The sequence below is a fragment of the Apaloderma vittatum genome, unplaced genomic scaffold (assembly GCF_000703405.1).
Source record: "Apaloderma vittatum isolate BGI_N311 unplaced genomic scaffold, ASM70340v1 scaffold43391, whole genome shotgun sequence".
Taxonomy (NCBI): Eukaryota; Metazoa; Chordata; class Aves; order Trogoniformes; family Trogonidae; genus Apaloderma; species Apaloderma vittatum.
In genome coordinates, this window is record NW_009701606.1 from 1 (window position 1) to 25,455 (window position 25,455).

Sequence of the window (25,455 nt, forward strand, 5' to 3'; positions counted from 1 at the left end):
CTCTGCGCCAGCAGCTCCGACGACGGGAGCGTCAAAATCTGGGACGCAGAGGCCCTGGCCCCGGTGGCGGGGTACAGCCTGCACCAGGTACGGTCCTCACCGGGAGCCGCCGCTCCGGGGATGGAGCGGGTGAGACAGAAACGGAGTGAGGTTTTGTAGGTGTCGCCTACAAAATAGGGTAGTGTTACTTTAACCGAAGGCAAATTTCAGCACCGGGGAAATGAAAGCCGTTGAACGGTTCCAGCCACCCTTTTGTTATAGCCTTAGGTCGGCAGCGCTGTTACATCACCTTAATAAGGTGTTGGTTACCATCAAAGCCTCAGGAAGCGAGGCAGTATGCAGACAGCGTGTACTCGTTGCTGCTTAACCCAGCTTGCTTCAGATCTTTCTAGCAATTATTGTTCCACACAGGACAGACTAAGAACATACATTTGAACAGTTACTCAGGACACCATATTGGAAAATCCATCAGTCGTGCCAAAGCCCAAAAGAACTTAAATGCTTTAGAATTAATTCAGCTGATCTGAGTGCTCACAGATTTTTTTTCTCCCTGTTATTCCTTGTTAGATGGTGGTGAGACAGCTTTACATTTATTCAGTTCTCTTTCTTTAGAATGCCATCTCAGCCTTGCACTGGTCACCCCTTGTGAAAGATCTGATTGTATCTGGTGATGAAAAAGGTATAATTGTGTGTTACTGGCACAACAGAAGTGACAGCCAGCAGTTCTTCCCAGAACCTCGGACAATTTTTTGTCTCAGTTGCTCTCCTCATCAGGAAAACCTGGTAGCGATTGGGTAAATATTCATTACATTTTGTTTTCCATTCTTCTGCGAGAACCTTGTCATGAATTTTTGCAACACAATTGTAAGGGGGTTTTTTTCCCTTTTTTTTTTCTTCTGGTGTACAATTTGCAAATAATATTTAGATTTGGTAGACCTGCCAGACATAGAAATCTGTAACAATGTAAGGGTTCAAGTCTGGTTTGAATCTTTGGAGTTTCTTAAAATTGTTATTTTTTAATGGGACTTGACTGATATTTGTTAAGTTGTAGGTTACTTTATCTGAAGAGGACTTCTTAGTTTGACCAGGCCTTTCTCAAGCACTGCAATTCTAGTCCTTTAGATACCTAAGACTGCACTAAACAGAGCAGGAACGTAAAACCCTCTAGTCTTAACAGCATTTTCTTGAAGGAGAACAAACACAAGAGGGAAGGAATGAAAGTGATTTGTGATAAAGGGAAGTGTTTTCCTTGTAGAATAGGCACTGTAGTTTGTCTGATCTCTGAAAGCTATATTACTGATGAATTAGTGTCATTTCTTGAAGCCAAATGTACTGGTTCCACTTCTTGAAAAGGCAGCTGCAGGTACACCAGTGCTGTACTCCAGCTCCCACTGACAGTCCTCTTGCTGCTTGTTATTTGGCTTCTCTAGTTGTAATACAGAGATTCTGGTAAAGAGCTTGGAAATTGAGTCAGATATTATTATCTAAGAATCTCTTCATTAATTAAGTCTTTCTTTTTAGCTACAAGGATGGCATGGTGGTTATAATTGATATCAGCACTTCATCGGTTAAGGGGCCATGACGATGAAATACATTGTCTGGCCTGGTGCCCTGTGCCTGGTGAGGAAAGGTTACCTGCTTGGCAAGATGAGCTCCAAGGTACGTAGAAGTGATTAGTAGTTTGTAAAGTAATTTTCAGTTCATGTCAGTGTCTTTCTAGAGAATTGAATTGCATATAGAAAGTCAGTGAGTAGCTAAGCAAAGGCAACTCATAACTTCAGTGAAGTATGTTCTGATACAAATCAATGTATTTGCAGTTAGTTTTTATAAAGCTTTGAATTTTGAAGTATAATAACATGACTTCCATGGTATTCAGTAGTTCCTTCAGAGGAAGGCAAAGTTCCAAATGGGGAGCTGACACGGAACACAACCACGAAGAAGGGTTTCTACCTGGCTTCAGGAAGCAAAGATCAGACCATCCGAATATGGAGCTGTACTAGAGGCAGAAGTAAGTAAAATTAATAATGTGAGATCAACAATAACGATATCATGGAAGAGTTCTTCTCTAAATGCAGCCTTCACTTATTAACTTGATAGTTTAAAGCATGGGGAGTGTACTTAAAGCTTCAGATTCACAGGACTTCTTTTTCTTTCAAAGAATTTTGATGTACTAAGTCTGGATGATCCCTTTTGGTTCCACAGGTGTGATAACTTTGAAGTTGCCACCCACGAGAAGAAGAGGTGGAGCTGTTGATCCTGCTGTTAAAGAGCGCATTTGGCTGACTGTTCACTGGCCTTCTGGTCGTTCCACAGAAATTGTATCCAGCTCTTTTGGGTAAGTAGGGGACACAGCAGCCTGGATACCATCAGTAACTGCAGATAAAAACTTAAGGAAGAGCTTGGTGGGAAACTTTGTTACCCTCTTCCTCCCCAGTACAACCGGAGAGAAGACAGGCATAGAGTTAAAGTGGGAGTTCAGTAGCAGAAATTCACTGTTTGTCCCATAATTTATCTGATCATCTCACTGAATATTGACTGCTGGTGGGACTAATTGAAGGTTTTCCCCTCTAATGGGAGAAAAATGACATGTCAGTTCTCTGTGCGGTTACTTACGGATGTCGTTTGCCGAGTGGTGTTTGGGTGTGTGTATCTTTGTGTGTCCGGGCACACGGAGTGGATGGGTGTCCAGCCGTATGACTCCTGTGCTTGCAGCATGTGTATGTGTAATATAGTCCATATATAGCCTGAGTTATTCTTTTGAAGTGAACAATGAAGTACACACTTCTTTAAATTTTGCAGAGGAGAACTGCTGCTCTGGGATTTGACCCAATCTGGAAGACGCAAGTGGACGCTTCTGGGATCCTCAGAAGGACAAAACCACTCCCGAATTGTGTTCAATCTGAGCTCTGTGAAGTGTCAAGACAAAGAGCTCCTTTTTTCCATTTCAATGGACAGAGATGTAAGAACCCTTTTATAAAATTAATATAAAAATAGTCATACCTGTAGGGTTTAACTGTTTTAGGGCCACAGATTCTCTCTTAGAGTGCATTTATTGCCGATTGTGTAACATTGCATATGTAAAATTTGGTTTGAGCCCAGGTTTTGTATGGTTTTTTATTTTATAAGCTTAAGGTCTTACCCTGGTGGAGTGAATGGTTGTGACATTCTAGATTTGAATGGTAAGCATTTAATAAAGGGAGTTTACCATCTCTTTTTCCTGTATGTTTCATTTTTAAGAGGTCTGGTTTTCCCTCTTAAAATCATTTACTTGTACAAACAAAAGCATCTATTTTTATTTTTAAAAAAACTTTTTTGCAGGTAGCAAAGCGCCTCCTATTTTGAAGTCAGAAGAGGACCACAGTATTAAAATATAGGAATTTTGTCCGTTCCATTACAGTCTCCCAACTATTGCAGCCCTGCCTGAGACATGAAATCCTCTGTATGCAAATCACATATTATGTCAAGCCCTCACTCTTGGTTTTTCCTTGACATACCAGTCACTCTTCATTTAACTATTCCTTGCTCTTTAAATATTCTTCAGGTGAAGTGCTGGGACCTCTCAACTCTCGAATGTTGTTGGACAATGCCCTCACTTGGGGGATTCGTCTACAGCCTTGCCTTCTCCCCTGTGGACACCGGCTGTCTTGCTATCGGGGTTGGGGACAGCATGATCCGGGTGTGGAATACTTTGTCCATGAACAACGCTTATGATGTTAAAACCTTCTGGCAAAGCATAAAGTCAAAGGTTACAGCAGTAAGTGTGCTTTTGATTTCCCTTTTTTTTTTTTTTCCTCTTGTTTCTTTTCACTCCATTTTTTATCTTTCAGGAATATTTTTCTTTCACTTTGAAGAAGGTGTTTCCCAACTAACAGTATGTAAGGGCAAGTTGTTCCTTTTGTACTTGCTTCTTTTGATACTCGATACATTTTAGAATCTGGCAACAAGTTTTTAGATCTTTTTACATCCCTACATGCCTGCATTATATCTAGTGAAAACCCTCCTTTGTGATGCTTCCTTGCTTCAGCCATGGTTACCCTTGCTCTGCTAGAAAGTTTGACACACACAAAAACCAACATCCTCAGTTTGGGTTTAACCAGCAGTTAGCCAGAGGCTACTGCCTGATAAAATTGCTGGCAGTTTTAAAATATGATAGTTATTCTTGTTCACACCAAAAATTTTCCCACTATCCTACCATGTTCTCCATTTCTGTTTTGTAATGATAAATTGCATTTTCCTGATTTTAGTCCCTTTGATCTTATCCCACCCTAGGTGGTAGGGGAAGAGCCTTTGGTACTCCCAGGGAAGTGTTCGAATTAAGTGGCTGTAGTCAGAAGGGTCGGTATAAGGGATGGTACTTGCTCATCAGTTTCAATGTTTTGGTTTTGTTTATTACTTAGACATAAAGTGTCTGTAACTTGTATCATTATGGGTCTCTTTCTGTTTTGCTTGCAGTTATCCTGGCATCCAACTAAGGAAGGTTGCTTGGCTTTTGGAACAGATGATGGAAAAGTTGGAATATTTGACACCTTCTCCAGCAAGTAAGAAAACAGCTTTTGAATTCTTTAGTGTCAGCTCTTGCTGGTACGTTAGCATGCATAAGTGGTGTGGCCTTTCCTGAGGTGTATCTTAAGTGTCAGATAAGAATAGGATTAAATTAAAACTGGTCAAACAGTTGGATTTTCAGTGTACCTTTTCATCTCTCCATTATGTCTGGTAGCTTCTAAGGTAACCTTTACTTAAGGTAAACTTAAAATTCCATGACCAGAGATCATATGTGGAAGGATATCAGTCAAGGAAATCTTTAGCCAGAAAAACATTTTCAGAGCATGAAGAGCAACATGAAGGTGAAGGTCATCAGGACAATTTTGTTCAGATTTTAGTCCTGCAGGAAATGTTAAAGAAGGCTTGGCTGAGCCAGGACTTCAGAATGTTGAAGCACCTGGTGTCTGTTTTCACCAGTGAAATTATGTTGATTTGATTATTTTTTTTTTAATACAGTTTTTTCCCCTTTGCTAATATGTGAATGTGCCTGCTTTCTTATCTTTCTGCCCAGTGCTAAGAATAAGCCACCTCAGATCTCCAGTACTTACCACAAGAAGACTGTATACACGTTAGCCTGGGGGCCTCCAACTCCTCCTCTGTCTTTTGGTAAGTCTTCCAACGCCTTGTGACAAAGTAGAACATCCATGCGGAGCACATGGGTGCCTTGCAGATGGTACACCCTCTCTTCTTAGGAAAAGGAGCCTCATTTGCTTGGTAGTGATCCTTTCCAGCAGCTCCAAATACATTCCGTTTAAGGAACTGGTAATAGTTTTGCAAGGGAGCAAAACAGTATCTTGAAGTTTGGGGATTCTGGTAGCTTCAGGAAATAGGTAGGAGTTGGGGTACCGCACATCTTCCACAGACCAGGAACTGCCTCTGATCAAATATAGGTCCCTTAGCTACAGAAATATGTTTCTACCATTCAAAATAAATGGAACAGCTCCATTAGCTCTTCTTACACAATTTGACTTTTTTTTTTTTTAAAGAACCAGACTTTAAATAAAGGTAATTTTAATGCTTGCAGTGATTGTGCTATGGAGAGATCTGTTGACAGAAATGAAAAGTCTTTTCAGAGGATTGTGTTGGGAGAATTCCTTGCTGTCGGACCACAGGCAATTGAAGCCTGTATATTATAGCCTTTCAAAGTAATGTTTGGGTTTATAGTGGGAGTGATTACTTCCTGGGAGACTGATGAAGAACATAGCAACTTTACCTTTTTTCTCTGTTGGATAGGAGGAGAAGGTGAACAGCCCTCTGTAACTTTATATAGTTGTGCTGGAGAAGGTGTTGTTTTTCAACACAACCCCTGGAAGCTTAATGGCGAGGCAAATGACATCAACAAAGTCATCCAAGACACTAATTCAATCAAAGTGAGTATGATTTTTCATCATTTTTTATGGATTTGAGGTAATCATGACATAGTTTCCATGGCCTTATAGTTGTAGGGTTCTGGTTTTTGCCTTCATGATATGTCTGTAACAAGTAAAAAATTTGAAACCTGCAGTCTTCACAGATGAACTTCAGAGACACTGACTCAAACTATTTAAGCAGTTTATGTGATTGCATCTGAAAAAGGGTCTGCTGTTGTTTTTCCCCCCAATGTCAACATGACACATCTGTTCCTGGTATCAGTTACTTAATTTTCTACTGTGTAATTTCTTTAACCAGAGAACTTTAATAGAGTCGGGCTTCAAAGCTGTATGTGGCCATTTAAAATAATTAGTTGACACAGGTTTTCAGTTTCAAAGCACCTGAAGCAATATCCTAAGTAATGTCATAGCTTAGATCATGTGGTGGGAATGCATGTGTTAATTGCCTCAGCTTCTCCTTTCAAACGTTAACTTGTCCCTTTTTAAATAAATGTTGCAGTAAAGGCAGCCATGATTTTGCTGGAGTCTGTTTCCATTTACACTGCAGCTAATGGAGAGAAGTTGATGATAACTGACCATAACATCTTCTCAGATATGATCAGTCATTTTTTAGTTGAAGTCAGCTGAAGTCAATCAAACTATATTTTTAATTGCTCAAGATTATGTCACTGCAACAAAATGCAATGGACTCTTGTGACTTCTGTGGTGCAGACTAATTGCAGCTCTGTCCAGTTGCCAGTCTTGCTCTGTTGAACGCAAGAAAGATTTAAGAGTTTTTGGCAACAGCTGTGTCTTATTTCTCCAGCACAAACTGCCTGCGCGTACAGAGATCAGCTGGAAACCAGACGGCAAACTCTTGGCTCTTGGCAATGAGGATGGGTATGTTTTACTTGTAGGTTAAGGTGGTGTGTGTGCTGATCCTGACTAGAGTTGCTGTGGTCGAGCAAAAGTACTGTTTTGTTGCCTTGGTGTTTCTCTGTTCGTTCACTGTCCGTGTATTTGAATTGCGATGATGCAGCATTCCTTGCTGTTGTTTAGATGAGCGGCTCTTGGCATGTTAAATTCCTTTTCAAGGACCCAGTCATGGAGGAAAAATGTTCTTGATGATGTGCTAAATGAGGGTTTGAGTTGAATCCAGAAAATAAAATCTCCTTTAGTTACTCTATTTAACGTCCTGTAATTTTGGTCCTGCAGGATAACAAATCCTATTTTCACTGACTAGTGGAATTCTTACACTGTTCTTACATTTCAGCTCAATTGAAGTATTTCAGGCACCAAACCTGAAGTTGCTCTGCACTATCCAGCAGCATCATAAACTGATTAACGCTATTCGTTGGCATCACGAGCACGGGAGCCAGCCAGACCTCAGTTACTTGATAGCTTCAGGCTCAATTAATGCCACTATTTACGTGCATAACCTGAAGAGCATGATAGGTAAGGGTTTGCAGATTGTATTCCAAGTCTTGGCACCTTGTTTTGGTTTACTCCTGCTTCGTCTTGTTGGCCATACTTCATCCTTTTATTTCTTCTTTCAGAGAGCGCTTCAGAAGGTCCTTTGACAATAACAGAGCCTTTTCGAACTCTGGCTGGGCACACAGCTAAAATCACAAGCCTTTCTTGGAGTCCCCACCATGAGGGAAGACTGGTATCTGCTTGCTATGATGGCACTGCACAGGTATGATTCCACAGCCCTCAGAAGTGTATTTCTTTTAGGTTTAAAACGTCCATTCTGCAGCATTGTAGAACCAAGCTGGCTAAAGAGCAAAACTTCTTTTGTGAGATGATAAACTACTGAAGTACTGCAGATTTACCCTTGGTAACCATATCCTTGATTAGTAGGTATCTGTATGGTTTTGCAAATTGATTTGTAAGTCTGGTCATTATCGTCATCATATTAGCACTTTTGGATCATTAAAAAAGAAAGATTTTATGCAAATGTATCGATGCAAGCAAAGGGAGCCCTCACTTTTATCCGTTTGCATGTTGGTATTTTAAATACCTGTGCAAATGCCCCAAAAGAGAAGCTCCTACAAGTGCAAATCACTGAAGAGAAAATGCAGGATATTAGGGGAAGATGAGACTTTCTGTGTTATTTGATTTCTTTCGTGTTTATAAGGTATGGGATGTTATGAACGAAGAGCCACTCTGCAACTACCGAGGGCACCAAGGCCGACTACTGAGTGTCCAGTGGTCCCCAGTGGATCCAGATTCTGTTTATACAGGAGCAGATGATTTTTCAGTTCACAAATGGCACATCTCAAAGCAGGAGCATACACGGCCTCCTCAGGGTAAGTATATTCAAACAGAAGATGCTTTCCTGAAGATGCAGTTGGAGCTGGGAAATAGAGGGTTGCCATGTTGAAATGCTATGATAAATTTTTAGGCTAAATTCAAATCTGCCTCTGACCTCCTCCGGAATAAACTGTGTTCAAGTTTAAATTGAGTTGAATGCTTATTTGGAAACTAAATGCTGATCTCGAGAGACAGGCTGCTAATACACTAGATATCTCTCCAGATAATATCTGGGTCACTTTTGCAACCTTTTACAGGCAAAAAGAGTATAGAATTGGAGAAAAAAAGAAGTATGCAACCAAAAGTGAAACCCAAGAAGAAAAAGCCTGTAGGAAAGAGTCCAGCCAAGCAGGATCTAAGTGATTCCATGAATGGAGATGATAGAGTGAAGGAACTGTTCCAAGAGGAAAACGAAGTGTTGGACCATGAAAGAGAAAAAGAAGCTCAGGAGGCAGAGTTGCCTGATAAAGTCTCCATGACTGGTAATAATCAAATCATCTTAGTTCAGTGGTTCTCAGACTGGTTCTCTCTCAGAGTATCACCAAGTTTAATATTTTTATGCAGTTTTCCTCATAATATGGTTTCATTGAAATAGTCCACTTGAAGGAAATATGATTCTGGAATGCTTTTCATAATTTTCTAAACTAGTTTTGGGCTAATTGTTTTTAAACAAGAAAGTTCTGGCCTAACAAAGTTACTGTGTTTTGCTTGAAATAGTGTAATTTTTGATCAATGTTGCCTTCTGGTGATAAATCTGGTAATACTAGTGAACTTTCATTAGTGTCCTTTGACATTTCCTTTAGCGTTCTGACAGTTCTGTAATCGTCTCTTAATATTGCCTTTCCCTAAAAAGCTTTTAAGTTCTTTGGCAAAGCAAAGCCTGAGTTTTGTGTGTTTGGAAATTAGTGTAGTAGAATGTGGATGTGTCAAGTATTCTGCTGTGGCCTTTTCCATGGATTGTTTTTCCCTTTTTTTTTTTTTTTTTTTTTTTTTTTAAATTACTTAACTTCATTATTTATCATTTCTTTTATCACTTCACTCCTCAGTATCCAAGGATACATCTTCACCTGCATATGATTATTCTTCATTCAGCTTGCCAAAGCCCTTTGTGACCCAGAAAGCCACTCTTTTGAAAAAGGATCCACCTAAAGAGAAACCAGGTTAGTGTGTTTCAGGGACTTCTGACAGTTCTGCCTAAGGCAGGGTTCCTCATTCTAGGCTTATTTTTGGCTGCAGCTTCCCTTCCTAATGTGACACCAAATAGTGCCAGAGAAAGAAGAGCATGCTTTTAAAATCTCTTAAACATTTTTAAGTTGCTGCTACTTTTATTCGCCCTGCTTGTCGGGTCAACTGAGTAGCTGTTTAATGTGGCCTTAGGTACTGCCTTTTAATTGCTAGTTTCGTTCCAGACAAGATGGGCAGAAAAATATGCAACGTGCTCAGTATTCAAAGGCAGAGTTGTCATAATGGAGATGCGTGCGGCACCTGGGCATCAGATTTTGTTTTCCTGTGTGAGGAAGAGGGGGTCTTGGAATACACTGGAGAGTCCTGCTATAGGAGACTCCTGTAACTTTTTAACAGCAGCAACTAAAACGTGTCTGATTTTTCAGCTCCCGATGCCTCTCTGAAGAAGAGGAAGCCTCGTTCTATTCTACCCTTCACCACATTCATGGATCACAGGTCAAAAGATGAATTGCATCAGGACTGCTTGAGGCTGGCTACATGTCTGAAAACCAAAGGTATGAGTCTAAAACTAACATACTTAGAGGACAGGGGCTCTAAACTATTCTGAAGCATGTGTCCAAAAACTTGGCTTTGACCACTAGGTGTTAGGGTTTTTTAAATCTTTACCTTTACCAAAGGGTGTAGCTAGTTGTGGTGCAGGGTTTCAGCACTCTGTGGCCACTCCAGAGAGGTTTTGAGTAGTGTTGTGGAGATAGGGTAGAATTGTCTGCATACACACAAAGTGGTTTTCGCCTTCAGAAGTATAATACAGGCAGGAGAAAATAAGCCCCAAAGGAAATGTTTGTATTGTAGATCATGCAAAGGAATGTGCTGTGTTTTAAAATAAATGTTCTGCACATACATGGGCCTTCTAACAAAACTTAGACACAAGTTCTAAATGTTGATCTGCAAACTGTTAAAGCTGCTATACAGGAAAGAAAATAGAAGACATAAATATTTGCCACTGGTGGAGTGGTACAGTGGAGTGGCACAGTGACTTGCAGGTCCCTGTTCCCAGTGTTGTACTAGATCCTAAATATTCTTTCTTTTTATCTGCTTTAGGTAACAATGAAGATGTGTCCCCTGACCTCAAGGATCGCATCCACTTGGGGCTGTTCACAGACAGGGCTTCTCTGCACAACATGATTGATGTGGAAGGTAAGTGGAATAATGAATCCACTTTGACAGTACGTCTGTTGTAAGTCTTATTTTCAAGGAGAAAACAAATTGGGAAATATGTTTTAATTCTCTTTACTGTGGATTAAAGCGTAGGATTAAGAATGAAGGTCTGTGTGAAAAGAAATGACATTTTTCCCAAGTAATTTTTACATCTTTCAGATGCAAACCTGCACTGCCTTAAATTTGAGTCATCTCACTTTTGCCAAGTTATTTAACTACAGCAAATAATGCCATTGCACTCATGCTGATAGGAAGTGTGTTTGCTTCCAACAGGAAAACATCACTTGGAGAATGGGCATCCAGAGCTCTTTCAGCAGCTCATGTTGTGGAAAGGAGACATGAAGGGTGTCCTCCAGGCAGCTGCTGAGAGGGGAGAGCTAACAGACCAGCTCGTAGCAATGTCGCCCATGGGTATGTTTGTTCTTGCAGTTCATAAGCAGATGGAATTAGCTGCCAGGGGGTGTGCTGGGTTGGAAACTCATGACTGTTCCAGACTGGAAGGAAGTTGTTTCTTTAATTGCCTGATAACAGAAACCAAACATAAATTGTGTCTTACTTATGACAAAGGCCTGGATGTTCCCAAAAGTGCCATCAGGTTGGGATAGCAGGAAATAGTGGTTTCCTGCGGGACTTCTTGAGGGATCAGTCCCATCCTTCCAAGCACAAAGCTCATTCTTTGTCATAAGTAGCAGTCCTTCCAGCTTCTGCTGTTGGTTTAAATATGGTTTTAAGTTATTTTAGTGGTAGTGAAGTGCTACAGTTCAAGCCCTAGCTTTGTCCTGTTTCAATGCCTCAGTCTCTTGTATTAGAATGGTTAGGAAACAAGAAACTAATCTGGGACAGAGAAGAGGTACATGTTGAAAAAACAGTGATGATGTCATCCCAGAAGAAGAATTCCAGTTTTAAAACTTCACCTCCAATTATTGCCTTCTCTTTTGCAGTTGGATACCAGGCCTGGGTTTGGACAGTAGAAGCCTTTGCAAAGCAGCTGTGTTTTCAGGAGCAGTATGTGAAGGCTGCCTCCCATCTCCTGTCCATCCATAAAGTGTATGAGGCTGTCGAGCTCCTGAAAGTGAACCATTTTTACAGGTTGCTGGATATTTATGTTTAGGATTTGTTCTTGCTTTCTAGTGGGGTAGATGTGCCCTATTTTTTTTTCTTTTTTTTTTTTCTTTTCTTGTCCACCTTAGAGAAACTTTTCTGTCTGGTTTCTGTTATGTGCATTAGGGAAGCAATTGTAATTGCTAAGGCCAGGTTGCGTCCAGAAGATCCAATTCTGAAGGATCTCTACACCAGCTGGGCAGCTCTGTTAGAGAAAGATGGTCATTATTCCATGGCTGCCAAATGGTGAGTGTTACTGGGAAGAAGACAAAATTGGTTCCATGCCTGGAACAAAGAAGGTTCTTTGTTTTGTAGCTGCTGAAATCTGGTAACTGATCTGGTCATTATTTGTCTAAGGTGCTTTCTGAGCCTGATCTTGCTAGGCTCCCTCTAGAAGCTCTAGAGGACAGCTCAGAGCAGAAGGTTCAAATGCCCTACCACAGCAGAGCCATCTCTTTCCATAGACATTACTGAAGTCTTTGAAAACTAGTCTAGCAAGACTAAGAATAGGATGTGTATGAAAAGATTATGTGGCTTTTTCAACCTTCCCACTGGAAATGTGGAGCTCTGAGAACTGGTGGAAAATACAGATTTATCTTCAGAGAATCATAGTATGGCCTAGGCTGGAAGGGACCTTAGAGATCATCTAGTCCAACCTCCCTGTCATGTTTGTGCTCTTGTGTTGCACTACAATTTAAAAGTGATATTGTAGTACTAATCAAATCAGTTTGCTTTTTTCTTTTCAGTTATTTGGGGGCCTCCTCACCCTATGATGCAGTTAAGGTGTTGGCAAAAAAGGGGGATTTGACATCCCTTAAAACTGCTGCGGAGCTTGCGCTTATAGCTGGAGAGGAAGAGTTGTCAGCCACTTTGTCTTCCAGATGTGCCCAAGACTTGCTGTTATCCAGAAACTGGGTGGGAGCCCAGGAAGTCCTTCAGCAACATAAAAGTCTCTTTGTGAGTCAGATCATTTTCCTTCTGTTTTCTTTTAGCATTGTTTCTCTCCAGATTAACATGGCACCACTTCCAGTACATTAATAGTCCACAGGTAGATCTTTGAGCTGGTTTTGCCTCAAATTGTTTTTCTAAAAATTTATTGCAGTGACCGTATGAAGAAGTATGTGCCTTCACAGAGGCAAAGGGCCTGTGGTGGGGAAGCACGTAGGCTCTGTGCTTGTTAGTTGTATGAGAGGTAGTTGAGAAAAGTGGGATTTTTTTTTAAGTATGTAGTACTGATTACAAGAAGAAAAAAGTGAAGGAAAGCATTCACTGTTTACATTAAAGTAAAAAATGCATTAACTGCTGGAGACTTAATCCAGAAATTCATTTTTGTGCTGACTGAGAAGCAAAAGGCCAGCTTGGCTTGTTCTGAGCTTTCCTTTGAGCCCATCGACATTGTAAGCTGCAGTTGTGGAACAGTCTATCAACAAGCTACTAATAGCCATCATGTTCCTAAATTTGTCTACCTGCTGTGTGGTCAGTAAGGGATTATTTTTCTTCTAGCAGCTCAATGCTTTTTTTTTTTTTTTTTTCAATTTTTCTTGTTAAAGGGACAAAGACTCGTTTTCTGCCTTAACGAACTGCTTTGCAAGTGCCTTAGTGAAAGAAATCCCTCTGACCGAAGGAGCCCTGTGCCTCCTTGTTACCACAGCTGGGAGCTGAACAAAGGGGCCTCATTTTTTGACACGGTGATCGAAGTGTGGCAGAACGTCTTGGGCATGGACACCGCTGAACAAGCCACATGTGCAAAGGACCAGCTGCGCACTCTTGAGCATCCTCCTTCTACCAGCAACACACCCCCGAAGCAGGTAAATGGACTTAGACCTGTGTACATGCAGCCTTACTATAGCATAGGCAGTAAAACACAGCCAAGTTGTGGTGTGCCAGCCATTCCCAGGGCACTGCTGTCTGCACCCTGAGGTTACAGTCTGGGAGAAGTAGAGGACAGGCAGCTGGGGCAGCTTGTGTAGCCACCAGTTTGTTTCTGCATTTGTTTCTGTGCAGGGTAAAGACTGACATACAGTGTCAGTGATGAGCACTGAGGTCACCAAGATGTGCTGGCTGGAGGGGAGCGGCTGGCACAGCTGCAGAGTCTCAGCAGTGATTCAGCAGTTTGTTTCGAACCGTTAGGAGAGGCAGGGCTGCTTCTTGTTAAAGTATCCTGGAGTTCAGAAGGTCTGTTCATAGACTGGTGCTCCTGCAGCTCTTCTCTCTGACCACAGCGAGTCACCAACCTTTGTGTGCTTCTGCTTCTCGTCTGTTTAGTAGGACACATGCAAGCACAGCTGCTGATTTTAGTCACAAGTAATGCAGAAGTGCTCTATGTTCTGCATGAAGGAGACCGCGTAAACTGCGTTTTCGTTGAAATTGCTTTTAGTTGTCATGGGCTTCTGGGCTCTTCTACAAGTTATAAGCTGTAAGTAATTCATATTTTTCAGGAAAAGTATTAATCATATACTCTGGTGCTTCCTGTAGGTGCTTTTCCATATCTCCCATGACCTGACCCTTGCAGCCCTGAGTTATCAGACCGCTACCTGGGATGAGGCAGTGCAAAGTATTGTTGGAGCTGTGACCCGCAGTTACGATGCCGGTAATTTCACTCTGATGCAAGAGATTTGCATTATCATCCTTCCTGAAGGTAAGTCATCTGTTCTGTGTCTCCTGGCTCTGACAGATAGTAGGATCTTCCTTGGAAGCACAGCTGTGTACCCATTAGCATTACTAGCCATAATAATGTTTGGAAGGAGCAAGACATGCCCATATATATGTGGAAACCTGTGGAATTTGGCTAGTGGAAGGACCCTTGGGCAATCAAAATTCCTGACTGTCGAAGGAAGCTCAGCGGTGTCAGCTGGTGTGCGTGAGGTAGAAAACTGAGCAGGTTCTGTTCTGTAAGGGAGACAGGGACATTGGAAAGCTGCGTTAATCTCAGTTACAAATTACTGCAACCAGCCGTCGCCTTCATTCTGTGCAGAGTATGCAGTGCGGTTTTTTTGCAGTTCTTGATGGTATGAATGTCTTGATGTGCAGCTTAGGACCAAGAAAGTTCACTGGAGATAATGAGAACATGCAGAACATATAGCTAGAACAGAGTATTGTGTTTAAAAAGATGCCAAAGATGCAAAAATGCCTTTGCTTTGCTGCTGCCTGCACCACTGTGCTGGCATCTGAGTATATCTCTTTTTTTGGGTCTCCAGGATCGCCTATTCATTTACCAGATCTGGTCTTTTTATTTGGAAAGCTCTATGAACTAGTAATCCTTTTTTCACTTTTAGGCTGTGATAACCTGAGACACAAACTGGACAGCACAAATTCTCAGAGCATGGATGCCTGCAGAAGTTTAGAGGCCTTTGTGGCTTACGGACTGCTGTATGACCTGTGGTGGAACCCACCCAGAGACTCCGTTGTCTTGCAGAAGGCTGGTTTGGATCCTGTGCTGTGTCCCAGTGAGGAGACAGCTCTTGAAAAGAGTTCCATTTCAGGTCACTCCTCCTCTGAAGAAACTCTTGATCAAACTGCAGATGAGATGGGTGAAAACTTCTGCAATACAACTGAAGTTTGTAGTTGCGAGACAGAAAATGGCTCAAGAACTAGCTCAGTTGATTTGGTAGACAGACAGTCAAAACTGAGTGGCTGCAAAGTGCTGCTTTCAGAAGAGATTGCTGCTTTACAGAACACCCAGAGAGATATAGCTGAAGTCCAGCAGATTTTAGCAGATATGATCCACCAGCATCAGCAGCAGAGGAACAATCTCCAGGAAAACACAAATGGAAGCACCCAGGAAAGCAACCTGCAGCAGGGTTCAGAGACTGAATCAGACAAACCATGTTCTGACAGCAACCAGATGAACTGGTAAGCTTGAGGACATAAATGAATGGATAGAAAATCATTGCTCTTTTTGTGTGTGTTTGTGCAGTGCGTTTCTAGTTTAGCTTAGATTGCCTCTAATCTCAAGCTTGTCACCCAGGGACACTTGTACATATAACTCAAAAGTCATGCATTTCCCTGGGGCTGAGCTACCATGTGCATAAATTTACTGCAGCTGATCAACTTCCTGTTACACAGGGTGTGTTGATACAGTGAACAAGCAGGGCAGCCTGAAAGGGAAGGATAATGAAAAGGACAAGCACAATTTAAGAGATCTGTCTCTTGGTTCAACAATTACTTGGGACTTTGGCAAGAATGAGCTAAAAGCATTTATCACTTCCCCAACTTAATCCTGCCCTCCCCATACAGGAGGGAGACTATACAGTCATTTAAGCAAAACAGTTATTCACGACACCTGCTCTTTTCTTGACAGTAAAGATGAAGTAAAGGAACCAATTACACTCCCTGAGCTAACGAAGCAGCTTCTAAATGCAAAGCAGAAACTAGCAGAGTTTCCTGACAATTTAAAGGTAAGTTTTCCCTAGAGGTGTTGCGGTTCTGAAAAAAGACAGTCTTTTTATAAGGCTACCTTATCCCGTTCTCTAGTCTATAATATAACCAAAGGGAATCATGGTGATTGTGTAAGAGGGGACAAACCTGGTTAAACTTGAGCTAATGCACTGGAAGAAGAGGAAAGAAATGCATCTGACACATGACTGTTTATTTTAAAGATACTATAGAGCGGTCTTTAGAGAGCTGGCTGCCTGAATATGTCGAACAATTATAACTGGAAGAGCAGATCTCACCTCGTGTTCCTTTCTTTTGCAGGTCTTCCCCTTCCCCAGCGTGCTGGAATGCTGCCTTGTCCTCCTTCACCTTGGGTCCCAGTGCCCTCCTGATCTGCACGAACAGGCTTTGGATCTCCTTAGGAAACACGGTAGTGCTACCATTTACAGAAAGGCTGGCAGGAGGTTCCTGGCATGACAGTTTGAGACTAAACTGTCTCCCTCGAGGTACCTACAGCTGCTTGACATCAAGGCTGTTGCAAGTGATGGCCCTGGTTATTTTGGATAAAGCTACAAAAAGAGTCAGGTTTACATACTGATTCACTTCTGTGGTCATCAGCTACTACTACTTAAGGAGATTGTGTTAGAAAATTGAAAAGCAGTAGGTTGTGGCCCTGAACTGTATACAGGATATTTGTATAGTCTTTTTTTATTTGTTGGAAATTATGCTAACAAAAACTCTTGCTATTTACACGTAAGAAAGTTTTGAGCAGCTCTATCAGTCTCTCAGCAGAGGAGGAATAGTAGCTGCCCTCAGGAAAAATGGTTTCTGTAAGCAAACTGACCCTTAAAGCCAGTATTGTTCTTAAATGCATTGTGAGTTTATTTTCCCTCCGTTAAATAAAGTCTTCTACCACCATTTATGGCCAATTAATTTGATAGATAGAAATAAGTATCAATCAAGAACAAATGCATTAAAAATAAGCTTTTTGTTTGTTAAAAGTACTACAGAAATCAAACTTGGTATATAAAACAAGTGTGTGCTATGACTTCCTTAGCTTTGCATAGTGGAGCCACCTGTACAACATAAAAGGGAGGGCAAGATCTCTTATATTTGTTTCCAGCATGACTAGCGAAGAGGTAATGGATTTCTGCAGGTCAAGAAAAGTACCTGGTTTTGGCAACATCCATGGCTTTTGCTACAGTGATGGCAAATCTGAGGTACTATCAAGTTCCTCAGGAAAGCTGCTACTCTCGAAGCACCAAAACCAATCCTAGATTCTGGAGTCTTGAACATGCAACATTTTGACCAGTATTACAGCTTACCTAAAGGCTTGTCTTGTTAGGAAAATTAACTCTTCCTAAGAAAAGAATAAAGCTGCCTAAGCCTTAGTGAAGCTATGCTAGTACTTTCTCGAAGGAAAGTTTTGAAATGCAGCAGAAAAGTTTATGGTAGGATGGCGAGGGTCATGAAGTCAGAGAGGTTACACTAAATATTATTGTGTAAGAAAAAATGTATGAGGGGTAGATTTTTTTATATTAAGAGCTGTTCCAGATTCTGCCAGCCAAAATGCAGATTTCCTACCCCAACCTGAGTAAAGCCTCAGAACCTGAAGGCAGGGGTTATCCTAAAAGATCCTGCTGTACATGTGTTTTACCAGTAAACTGCTGCCACTAACTTGCTCAAGTCTGTACAGACTTGAAATACTTGAAAACCAGGAGGGGGAGCTGGTACTTGGCCAAACAGCCTCCCGTACACTTCAGGCAAGAACCGCTATTAGGTCGAGCAGGAAAACTTCACACAGAGCAAAGTGGATTTGTCATTTTAAGTGGTTATGCTACACTGAAAGAATGCTCCCAGCTGTGCTGAGAGATGAACAGAAAGAGAATACAAGTCTCCCAAAGAGATCTTAAACTCAATTTTCATCAGCTACTGTACAAAGAAAGCAGATTTTTACTAAGAACTATCCCAGCAACACATTGTAAAAGAAGAAAGACACTTGAGCATCTCTGAGCACATATTGCTCAAATTCAGACTGCAAACCCTGAACTTTGGGAATTTCAGTGCTTAATGGAAAATCCAAAACAAAGCCTGGTTTAAAAAATTTATTTTACAAAAATTAAAAACAAGTAGTATTTACAAGCACTTTAATTACCAGCTCTAAACCTCAACTCCTAATAATGGATTGTTTAAGCTTGTTGAAAATGCAAGTCAAAGTCTTTAAATTTTAAGTTTGCCATGTTCAGATGGGGTTTTGGTTTTCTTTTCTTTAAAGAAAAGCTATTACAGAGCTGTTGGAAAAAAAAGATACTATAGAATAAGTAATTTTTTTTAAGAGTCAGAATCCCAGGTTGTTCTTCCATCCTCTCAGCTATTTTTCAGCTGTTTATAATGAAGAGAAATGGAACTGGTTTTTCTGTTGTTAAGCATATAGTAAAACTGGGGGCTGGAGAAGCAGTGGGGAGAAGAGGAAGAAATACTGATCCATCTGTCTAACTACTCATGTTGCAAGGAGAAGAATAAAATTTGTAGGTTAAGTTGAAGAAAACAGAGGTCAAAACATTGGTCCGATACCTGTCAAAGGTGAACTTTTAGGCCTCTTAATCTATTTCCAGAACAGTTCCTGTAAGAACTAAGCTGAGGCTCAGTATGGGTCAAACCTGTACTGTACGGAATTAGCAACTATGGAGAGCTGATCAAATCAGCTCCAGAAATAATCCAATCCCATTGTTGTTAAAGCACATCTCTGAATATTTTTAGCTGCAAGGATCAGTTTTAATGTCACCCATTCCCAAACCTCTGCAGTGATCAAAGGCAGCAATTTCCACAGACGACACAAAGATAAAATAAGCAAAACATGAGGTGAAGCAGGTACCCTCACAACATGCAGAAGTTTTAAAATAAGCTTTATAAAGCACAATTTGCAAATTTGTGTGCATGTCTGTGTCCATTTTCACTGGATTTCCAGACCCTTGGCTCTACTGAACATTCTGTCATTAAGTCTTCCTTGCAGATTCTGTACAGTATAAAGAGGAAAAAAACCAGAGGTATACACAGTAGGTTCTTGTCTTTTGCCCGTGGTATAAAAAAGATGGCAAACCACAAATGCTGGCATTAGGAATTCAGTCTCTTCTCTTCCAGGTTTCAAATGAAGATGCAGCTCTTCAGCAAAACTGCAGGCTGCAGACTGTAGATGCCTTTTGTTTGAGACACTTAGGGGAAAAATGGTTGAGGACAGCAGCTGCCAATATGGTAACCGTGTTCTGCCGAGGGGCACCACTTCATCATGGCTGCATGTTGTTGATAATAGCCAAAATGCTCATTTTCTCTTGGGCCGAGTCCACATCTTCATTTTGTTTCTGAGCCACTCCTGTGCCAAGGCCATACAGCCGCCCGCAATACTTTGCATCATCGATTGTATCCTCAAAAAACAACTGCAGATTTAAAAGAAAATATATACATATAGGGAAGAAATGGGTATTGTTTAATTATGCTTCTAAATCAGAAAGCATCCAGTGTTACTGAAACAGCTCATTTGAAGTCAGCTACCTCTAAGATGCAGCGTGCAAATTAAAAGGACAGGAAAGAGGCGTAAAGAATTCGGTGGCAATATCAACAATTCCTAGTATTAATAGTTTGAAGTATGATGGCCACAAGGCTCAAAAAAACCCAACAAAAACCAAAAAAGAACTTTTCTACCTTTATGGATAGAAACTGTAGAAAGACAACCATAAAGAAGAGTACTGAGTACCTCTTTCATTCTGAAGAATGCCATCCCTGTGAGAAGAGAGTCTGATCCTGCCTGGTGTTGTCGTCCAATTCGCTGTAAGTCCAGCTGATCTGCCACTTCTTGAAGGCCACCCTGTAACGAGAAAATAACAGATTTTATTTTGCAAGATCCATCTCTTAGCAAAATCGCCACGCTTGTCCAGAATGTTAGAGGGCAAACACTGGCTACAACGAGCAATGTAGATTCTGGCAGTACACAAACACCAGCTGCACGTGCAACAGCAGGAAATGTTCAAGAACATATCAATACTCTCGTTGAATTTAGGTACCCTGCTTTCTTGCTGCAGATACTTGAGAAGACTGTGGGTACATTCATAGACCTTTCCCTCCCTTTCCTCAAACAAGTAAATAAATTACTTTCAACCTGCCAAATGTTTACCCTGCATAGGGAAGATAAGCATGCTGAATTGTAATTATCCTCTCAAGTCACCCATACAGAGACCAGAAGGCTATAGAAACGTCCCCTATATAATACACATATTGATAAGTCTAAAACTGGAGAGGCAGTATCTAGCAGATACGAATTAGTCACAGGTGCTGTGTCCACAGATGTGACTGTTAGCTTTTTTAACACATTCCAATTTTAATACTTGATCTATGCAGCAATTCTGTCTCTTGGCTTACTGTACGTTTACATCCATCATTTGCTGCGGAGATACAAGTACCTTGAGGTTTTTGCAGCTCTTCATTAAGTACTTTACATCATAGATAGATGGGAAGAAAAGGTTCAATATATGGAAAAATTCATGTTCCTCTTCTGGTAACCTGGAATCTGTCAACAACTTCACCATGTAGCCAAAGTCATAACCACTGGAAACAAAAAGATACAGAAACCAGGTAAGCCAGCAACATCTACATTTGGTCAGTACCAGTACTGCAATTGTCACAGAAGATTTACATGCTGCAGCTTTCAAACCTTAACGTTTTCTGACATTCATAAAACTCCTCCACATCAGAGCCAGAATTCATCCTGATCACTGATGTCAATGCAGGACCTGGATGCTCCCTGGGTGCCTCTGTTAACCTCTTGCAGAAGAGCTAAGCCATCAGGAAGAACCTACTTTTCTTCACAGCACTGTAGCTCGTTTCTGTAGCTATGGTCAATATAGGAAAGCAGGAAACCCTGGAAAGTATCTGTTGCCACCACCTCCTCCTCCCTCAAGTCCCTTCACTTGTAATGAAATCAAGGACCATGGTTTGTAACAGAATTTCCAGCTTGATAACAAGACATCTTAACTATACAGATTTCTCCCTCTACATAACTGAAGTTGAGAATGCCACCAGCATTGTAAGGGAGAAGAAACAAAACCCTTACTTTACAAAGCACACAAGTTACCAAGCATAGAAATCACATTTCAGGTCCTTATTAACTTCTTCCGTAGAGGAAGACTAACAGCAAAAGGATTTGCAAGCAAAGCATACACAAAATTCACACCACGGTAAGTACCAAGTGTTCTTACTTCTTAAACCTGGCCTTCGTATCTTTAAAGCCTATTTTAAGAACTGCAGAGGTGCCAACTCTTCTCCTTAAAACCTGTGTAGTCTCCAGGGGCAAAAGCAGCAGTATTTCAATCAAAAAAGCGATTTCTCGCTCCACAGCACCAGTGACCATCTCGGCCCTACCTGTGGAAGGACAGCCATTTCACACTGTCACTGAGGACGACCCCAGATGTCATAAGCAACTCGGCAAAATGCAGGGTATCGATCCCTTCTTCTTCGTGCTTCTGGAACTGCAGCCCAGAGCTGGCAAGGAGGTCTATGGAATCCTGAGAGTACATGTCCTCCCTGAAGAAGAAAAGCAGCTTTACACTCAATGTACTACCAGATCAGGCTCATTTTTTAAAAAAAAGTCTCCCTGTGTCGTTTTTCAAAAATCGGAGTGACCAGCAGGCTACCTCTGGGTTCCAGATTTGTCTGTGCAGAAAATTCAGATTGCATCAGCTTTAAGACCACTACTGCAGCCTCCTACATCCATAACAAGCTCTTCCGTGATCTAACTAGTTAATAATTCTGTCACTAGTGCAAATTCCAAAGATTCCACCTCCACAAAACTGAATGAAATGTCATTTCTGTACGGCGAGCAGAAGCACCACGGACAGGAGCACACAAAAAAAAGGGAGGTCTCCCAAACAGGAAGATGCGTAATTCTAAAGTGTGGAGCATCGTTTCCATCTGCATTTTTGTTTCTCGCTTCACACCATATCATCATCTCCTATTCCATCTCTGGGAGCAAACAAAATTGCATCATACTTCACTAAGAAAGGACAAGGATGGGTGATGATATGCTCAGTGGAGAGCTGAGCAGGAACCTGACTTCTGTACTGGTTTGCTTCATTTGTCAGAGGGAAGGACGAGGACGTCCACACACAAAGCAAAATTCATGCCAAATATGGTAACTGAGTCACATGAAGTGATCACACTGAAAATCACCCTGATTTCAGTATTTTTAAAAGGCTCACAAAACTGTGGAAATAAATACTGCAACTTTTGAGTTCAAGGACATCCGCACATACTAGCTATGAATTTTTGTAATGTCTTCCAATGGCAGTTCCAGAAAAACACCGACTGCTTTCCTACAAATGTGTCTTTTTTGCAAGATAAACCCCTTCTTTATTTTCAAGCAGCTCTAGTGGTAATTATGCTGAGTTTGCCTTTATAATTACAAGGGAAGGGATAATGAAATTTGTTTCAACAGTAACTCAGGACACTGCAGTAAGGAGAAGACAAGAACAAATGCCACACTCCATTTAACAAGATTCATTCTGAACAGTTGTGATGATTACACTAATATTTTTTTCTTTAGATCCCAGATTATTTTTTTTATTATGGATCTGCAAAGAGATGTTCTCCCTTTTGCTAAAAACGGAATATCCATTTAGTTTTAGCAAAAAGAGATGGAATTAATAGTATATAAGTAAATAATGTGTTTTATATATATAAAATCACAAAGTTTAAGACCATAACATTGTTTTAGAAAAAAGTTTAAGGCACATACAGTTACTGGGGATAGGCTATTTATCACAAGAAAGGGTATTAAGGATAGGATTTTAGCATGGCTTTGATTTCCAGAAATACTGCAAACTCCTATCATGCCAAAATCGGTTTCCACATAATCCACGTTAGAATCTGAGGTTTTACTGCTCAGAACCAGCCAGCGATGACGAACCCAGGGACATGTCATTTGCCACAGGACAGCATCACTTCAGCAATGATTATCCCCTAACTCAAGAGACTCACGTAAGGTTGAATTTGAAGTTAAACTGCCAGGTGTTGATGCCAGAAGGATATTCTCCTTTTTCATTTGTGAAAGTCAGGCCCAGCTGAATAATTTTCAGAAGGTCAACATTACACCGCAGGAGCTGATATTGATAGTCTATGGAACTGCGGAATTCACCAATTGGCCTTACAACAACTCCAGGAAACTCTGTGTCCTAGGAGAGAGGGGAAAACCTTATTTCATTACGAACTCTATTACGAGTCATTATTATCACTCTATTAAGCATCTATTCAGTTCCACACTTGCATATCTCAGCACTGCATTCTGTGAACTCTTCCATAAAAGTCACTTTTTTTCCTCATTTTCCATATTCATACAGCTTTTAAACTGCTACAAGCCAGAGACTAAAAACCTGGCACAGTTTGTTAACTGCTGCATTCATTCACTTATCCCAGGGTCCCTTCTTGCAGTTTTGTTTTATTCCAAAACAAAAAAAAACATTCAAGTCATTTAATACGCACTCCTGTATAACCTAAACAATCCTTTCTCACAAAGAACTCACTTTCCCTAAATGTACTAAAAAGGACTTTTATTTATCTATTCAGTGTTCTTTCACGTTGTATTTAGCACTCTGACCATCTTCATTCGATAGTCCAGAGAGTGATAATCTTCACTGGTTTTGAGGAACAACCAATGCCTACATTAATGAAAATGCTGCCAATCTAATTAGACCTTAACGACAGAGCAACTGTCTATTAGGTGAAGAACATGTTACTTGGCCAGGGACTGTGTGCTATTTGCTGAAACCCAAACTGCTAGACTACTTTTTCTCAGACTGGGTCACACAACTTCTACTGACAAGGGCGTAAGTAAAAAGTTTCATGAAGAATCCAGTGCTGTGTATCTGACAAAACTTCTCCCTTGCCCAAGACCTTTTTGTGTCCCCTCTTACAGCACAGCCACTAACAGTGGTCATAAGCACACTTTCAACAGGATCAAATAAAAGAAAGCTCATCTTCCACTGACTAACAAAAGATCATATTTATTTACACAACTGCTTTCTACACTGAAATGCTACACACTCCGCAGGGGCGTGTGTTTTTATGCCATGCTTCTATTAATGACTTTTCATATCTTGAAGTTTAGTGTTCCTAAGCAAAGTTGGCTTAACATACAGTATCATAACTAAAACCAGCTACTTAAACGTATCCAATTGCCTTCTGCCAAGCATAAATAGACTTCTAAGGGCAGGAAGAGATTCTGTGACCTTAAATGAAACTTTCTGAACACACTGTCAAACACACAGCCAGAATATTTTTCTTCCCTAAGAATCAACATCTGACCTCATTAAATAGGAAGCAGCCCACTTGACTAGTTGTCACTTGCAGGCCTTTTGTCCTACAGGACCACAGCATCTTCCATAAGCAAATGAAAAAACATGTTCAAAGGACAAATACACTGGTCAAAAACTAAAGATTTAAAGCCAATTGTACATCTGACCTGTTTCATTTTTCTGTTGCACAAATGAAAACATTATAAATAGCTAACTTTAATTCAGATTTTTAAGGTGGTCTCTCTCTTCCTCATCTTTCATTACATTCATATTCAACACTACCTGTATTATAGTCTGGAAAGCTTCTACTAAATCACTTTCTAGTTTTCCACCAATTAACTTCTAGGTCAAGTTGACTGGAGACGGAGAGAAATCATTTCTCACTCAGGAATCAACTTATCTCCCTACCCAAAAAAATCCCTCGAGTAAGGCAATTAGGTCAAGTACAAAATATTTACCATTGCAATGTAGCTGTAACTTAGAACAATCTCTCGAATTTTCCTCATCTCTTCTTCCAGATTGTTCGCCCATACTTCACAGATAACCTGGCTGTTCTCTGCCAGGGCTGCTGGCATCTTGCAGGGACCAGGGTAAAGGCAGCTGATGTTGAATTCAGATGACAGCGTAGAATTGCAAGCTGTGGGATCTTATTGCTGTGCTGTGTTAAACAAAGAAGCAAATAATGTTTTATATGAAGGCAGCTCTACATATAAGAATTAATGCTCTGTTGGAGTCTGTCACATTTCCATTTTCAGCTTCAAATAGCCTGTTTAAAGTTTACACCAACTTTTTTCTTGCTTTTACCCCTTCCTGTAAACATGCTGAAAGCCAATAAAACCTAGAGCATCTGTTCACGTTACAAGAGCACATGCACAACTTACAGTCCAATTATTCACAAAAAGAGTCATTCTCCCCATCTTTCTGGCACAAGCTCTGAAGCTTTGGGTGCAGGACGTACAAAGACGGAATCCTCACGTTTAACATCCGGCTACTGGGACAGCTTTCAGAAACAGCCACAGAGCGCTGTACGGCCA

The 25,455-nt window shown here is 40.9% G+C and overlaps 2 protein-coding genes across 3 annotated transcripts; one reads left to right on the plus strand and one right to left on the minus strand.

The window, feature by feature from the left end:
* Nucleotides 1-3: 3 nt before the first annotated feature.
* GEMIN5 (gem (nuclear organelle) associated protein 5) lies at nucleotides 4-16,559 on the plus strand (the record flags this gene model as incomplete). Its single annotated transcript, XM_009879195.1, is given in 28 exon segments — nucleotides 4-87; nucleotides 613-794; nucleotides 1,522-1,557; nucleotides 1,559-1,659; nucleotides 1,880-2,008; nucleotides 2,203-2,335; nucleotides 2,800-2,959; nucleotides 3,542-3,754; nucleotides 4,453-4,538; nucleotides 5,054-5,148; nucleotides 5,776-5,912; nucleotides 6,718-6,791; nucleotides 7,165-7,346; nucleotides 7,448-7,587; nucleotides 8,029-8,200; nucleotides 8,462-8,686; nucleotides 9,251-9,364; nucleotides 9,815-9,943; nucleotides 10,491-10,586; nucleotides 10,881-11,018; nucleotides 11,549-11,696; nucleotides 11,835-11,954; nucleotides 12,455-12,665; nucleotides 13,259-13,516; nucleotides 14,184-14,346; nucleotides 14,984-15,560; nucleotides 16,009-16,105; nucleotides 16,404-16,559. Coding segments are annotated over 28 exon segments (4,356 nt in total), but the record flags the coding sequence as incomplete, so codon positions are not given.
* Nucleotides 16,560-18,848: 2,289 nt separating this feature from the next.
* CNOT8 (CCR4-NOT transcription complex, subunit 8) lies at nucleotides 18,849-25,097 on the minus strand. Of its 2 annotated transcripts, XM_009879193.1 has the most exons (6): nucleotides 24,880-25,097; nucleotides 23,109-23,302; nucleotides 21,495-21,656; nucleotides 20,537-20,681; nucleotides 19,834-19,944; nucleotides 18,849-19,516 (listed from the first exon to the last, which is right to left on the minus strand). In XM_009879193.1, the coding sequence occupies exons 1-6, from the start codon at nucleotides 24,994-24,996 to the stop codon at nucleotides 19,367-19,369; spliced, it is 879 nt and encodes a 292-aa protein (XP_009877495.1). In that variant the 5' UTR covers nucleotides 24,997-25,097; the 3' UTR covers nucleotides 18,849-19,366. The 2 variants fall into 2 exon arrangements, with proteins under 2 accessions (XP_009877495.1, XP_009877496.1); XM_009879194.1 differs by lacking the exon at nucleotides 21,495-21,656 and having other exon boundaries at nucleotides 24,880-24,996.
* Nucleotides 25,098-25,455: the final 358 nt, after the last annotated feature.

What these genes read in the sequence shown, in the direction of transcription:
- CNOT8 (XM_009879193.1), bottom strand. Translation starts at nt 24,996, where the DNA reads ATGCCAGCAGCCCTGGCAGAGAACAGCCAGGTTATCTGTGAAGTATGG. An exon ending in GTTACAGCTACATTGCAATG is followed by an intron (nt 23,303 to 24,879) that starts GTAAATATTTTG and finishes CCTCTCTCCTAG; the next exon opens with GACACAGAGTTTCCTGGAGT. An exon ending in AGAGCTGCAAAAACCTCAAG is followed by an intron (nt 19,945 to 20,536) that starts GTACTTGTATCT and finishes TTCTCGTTACAG; the next exon opens with GGTGGCCTTCAAGAAGTGGC.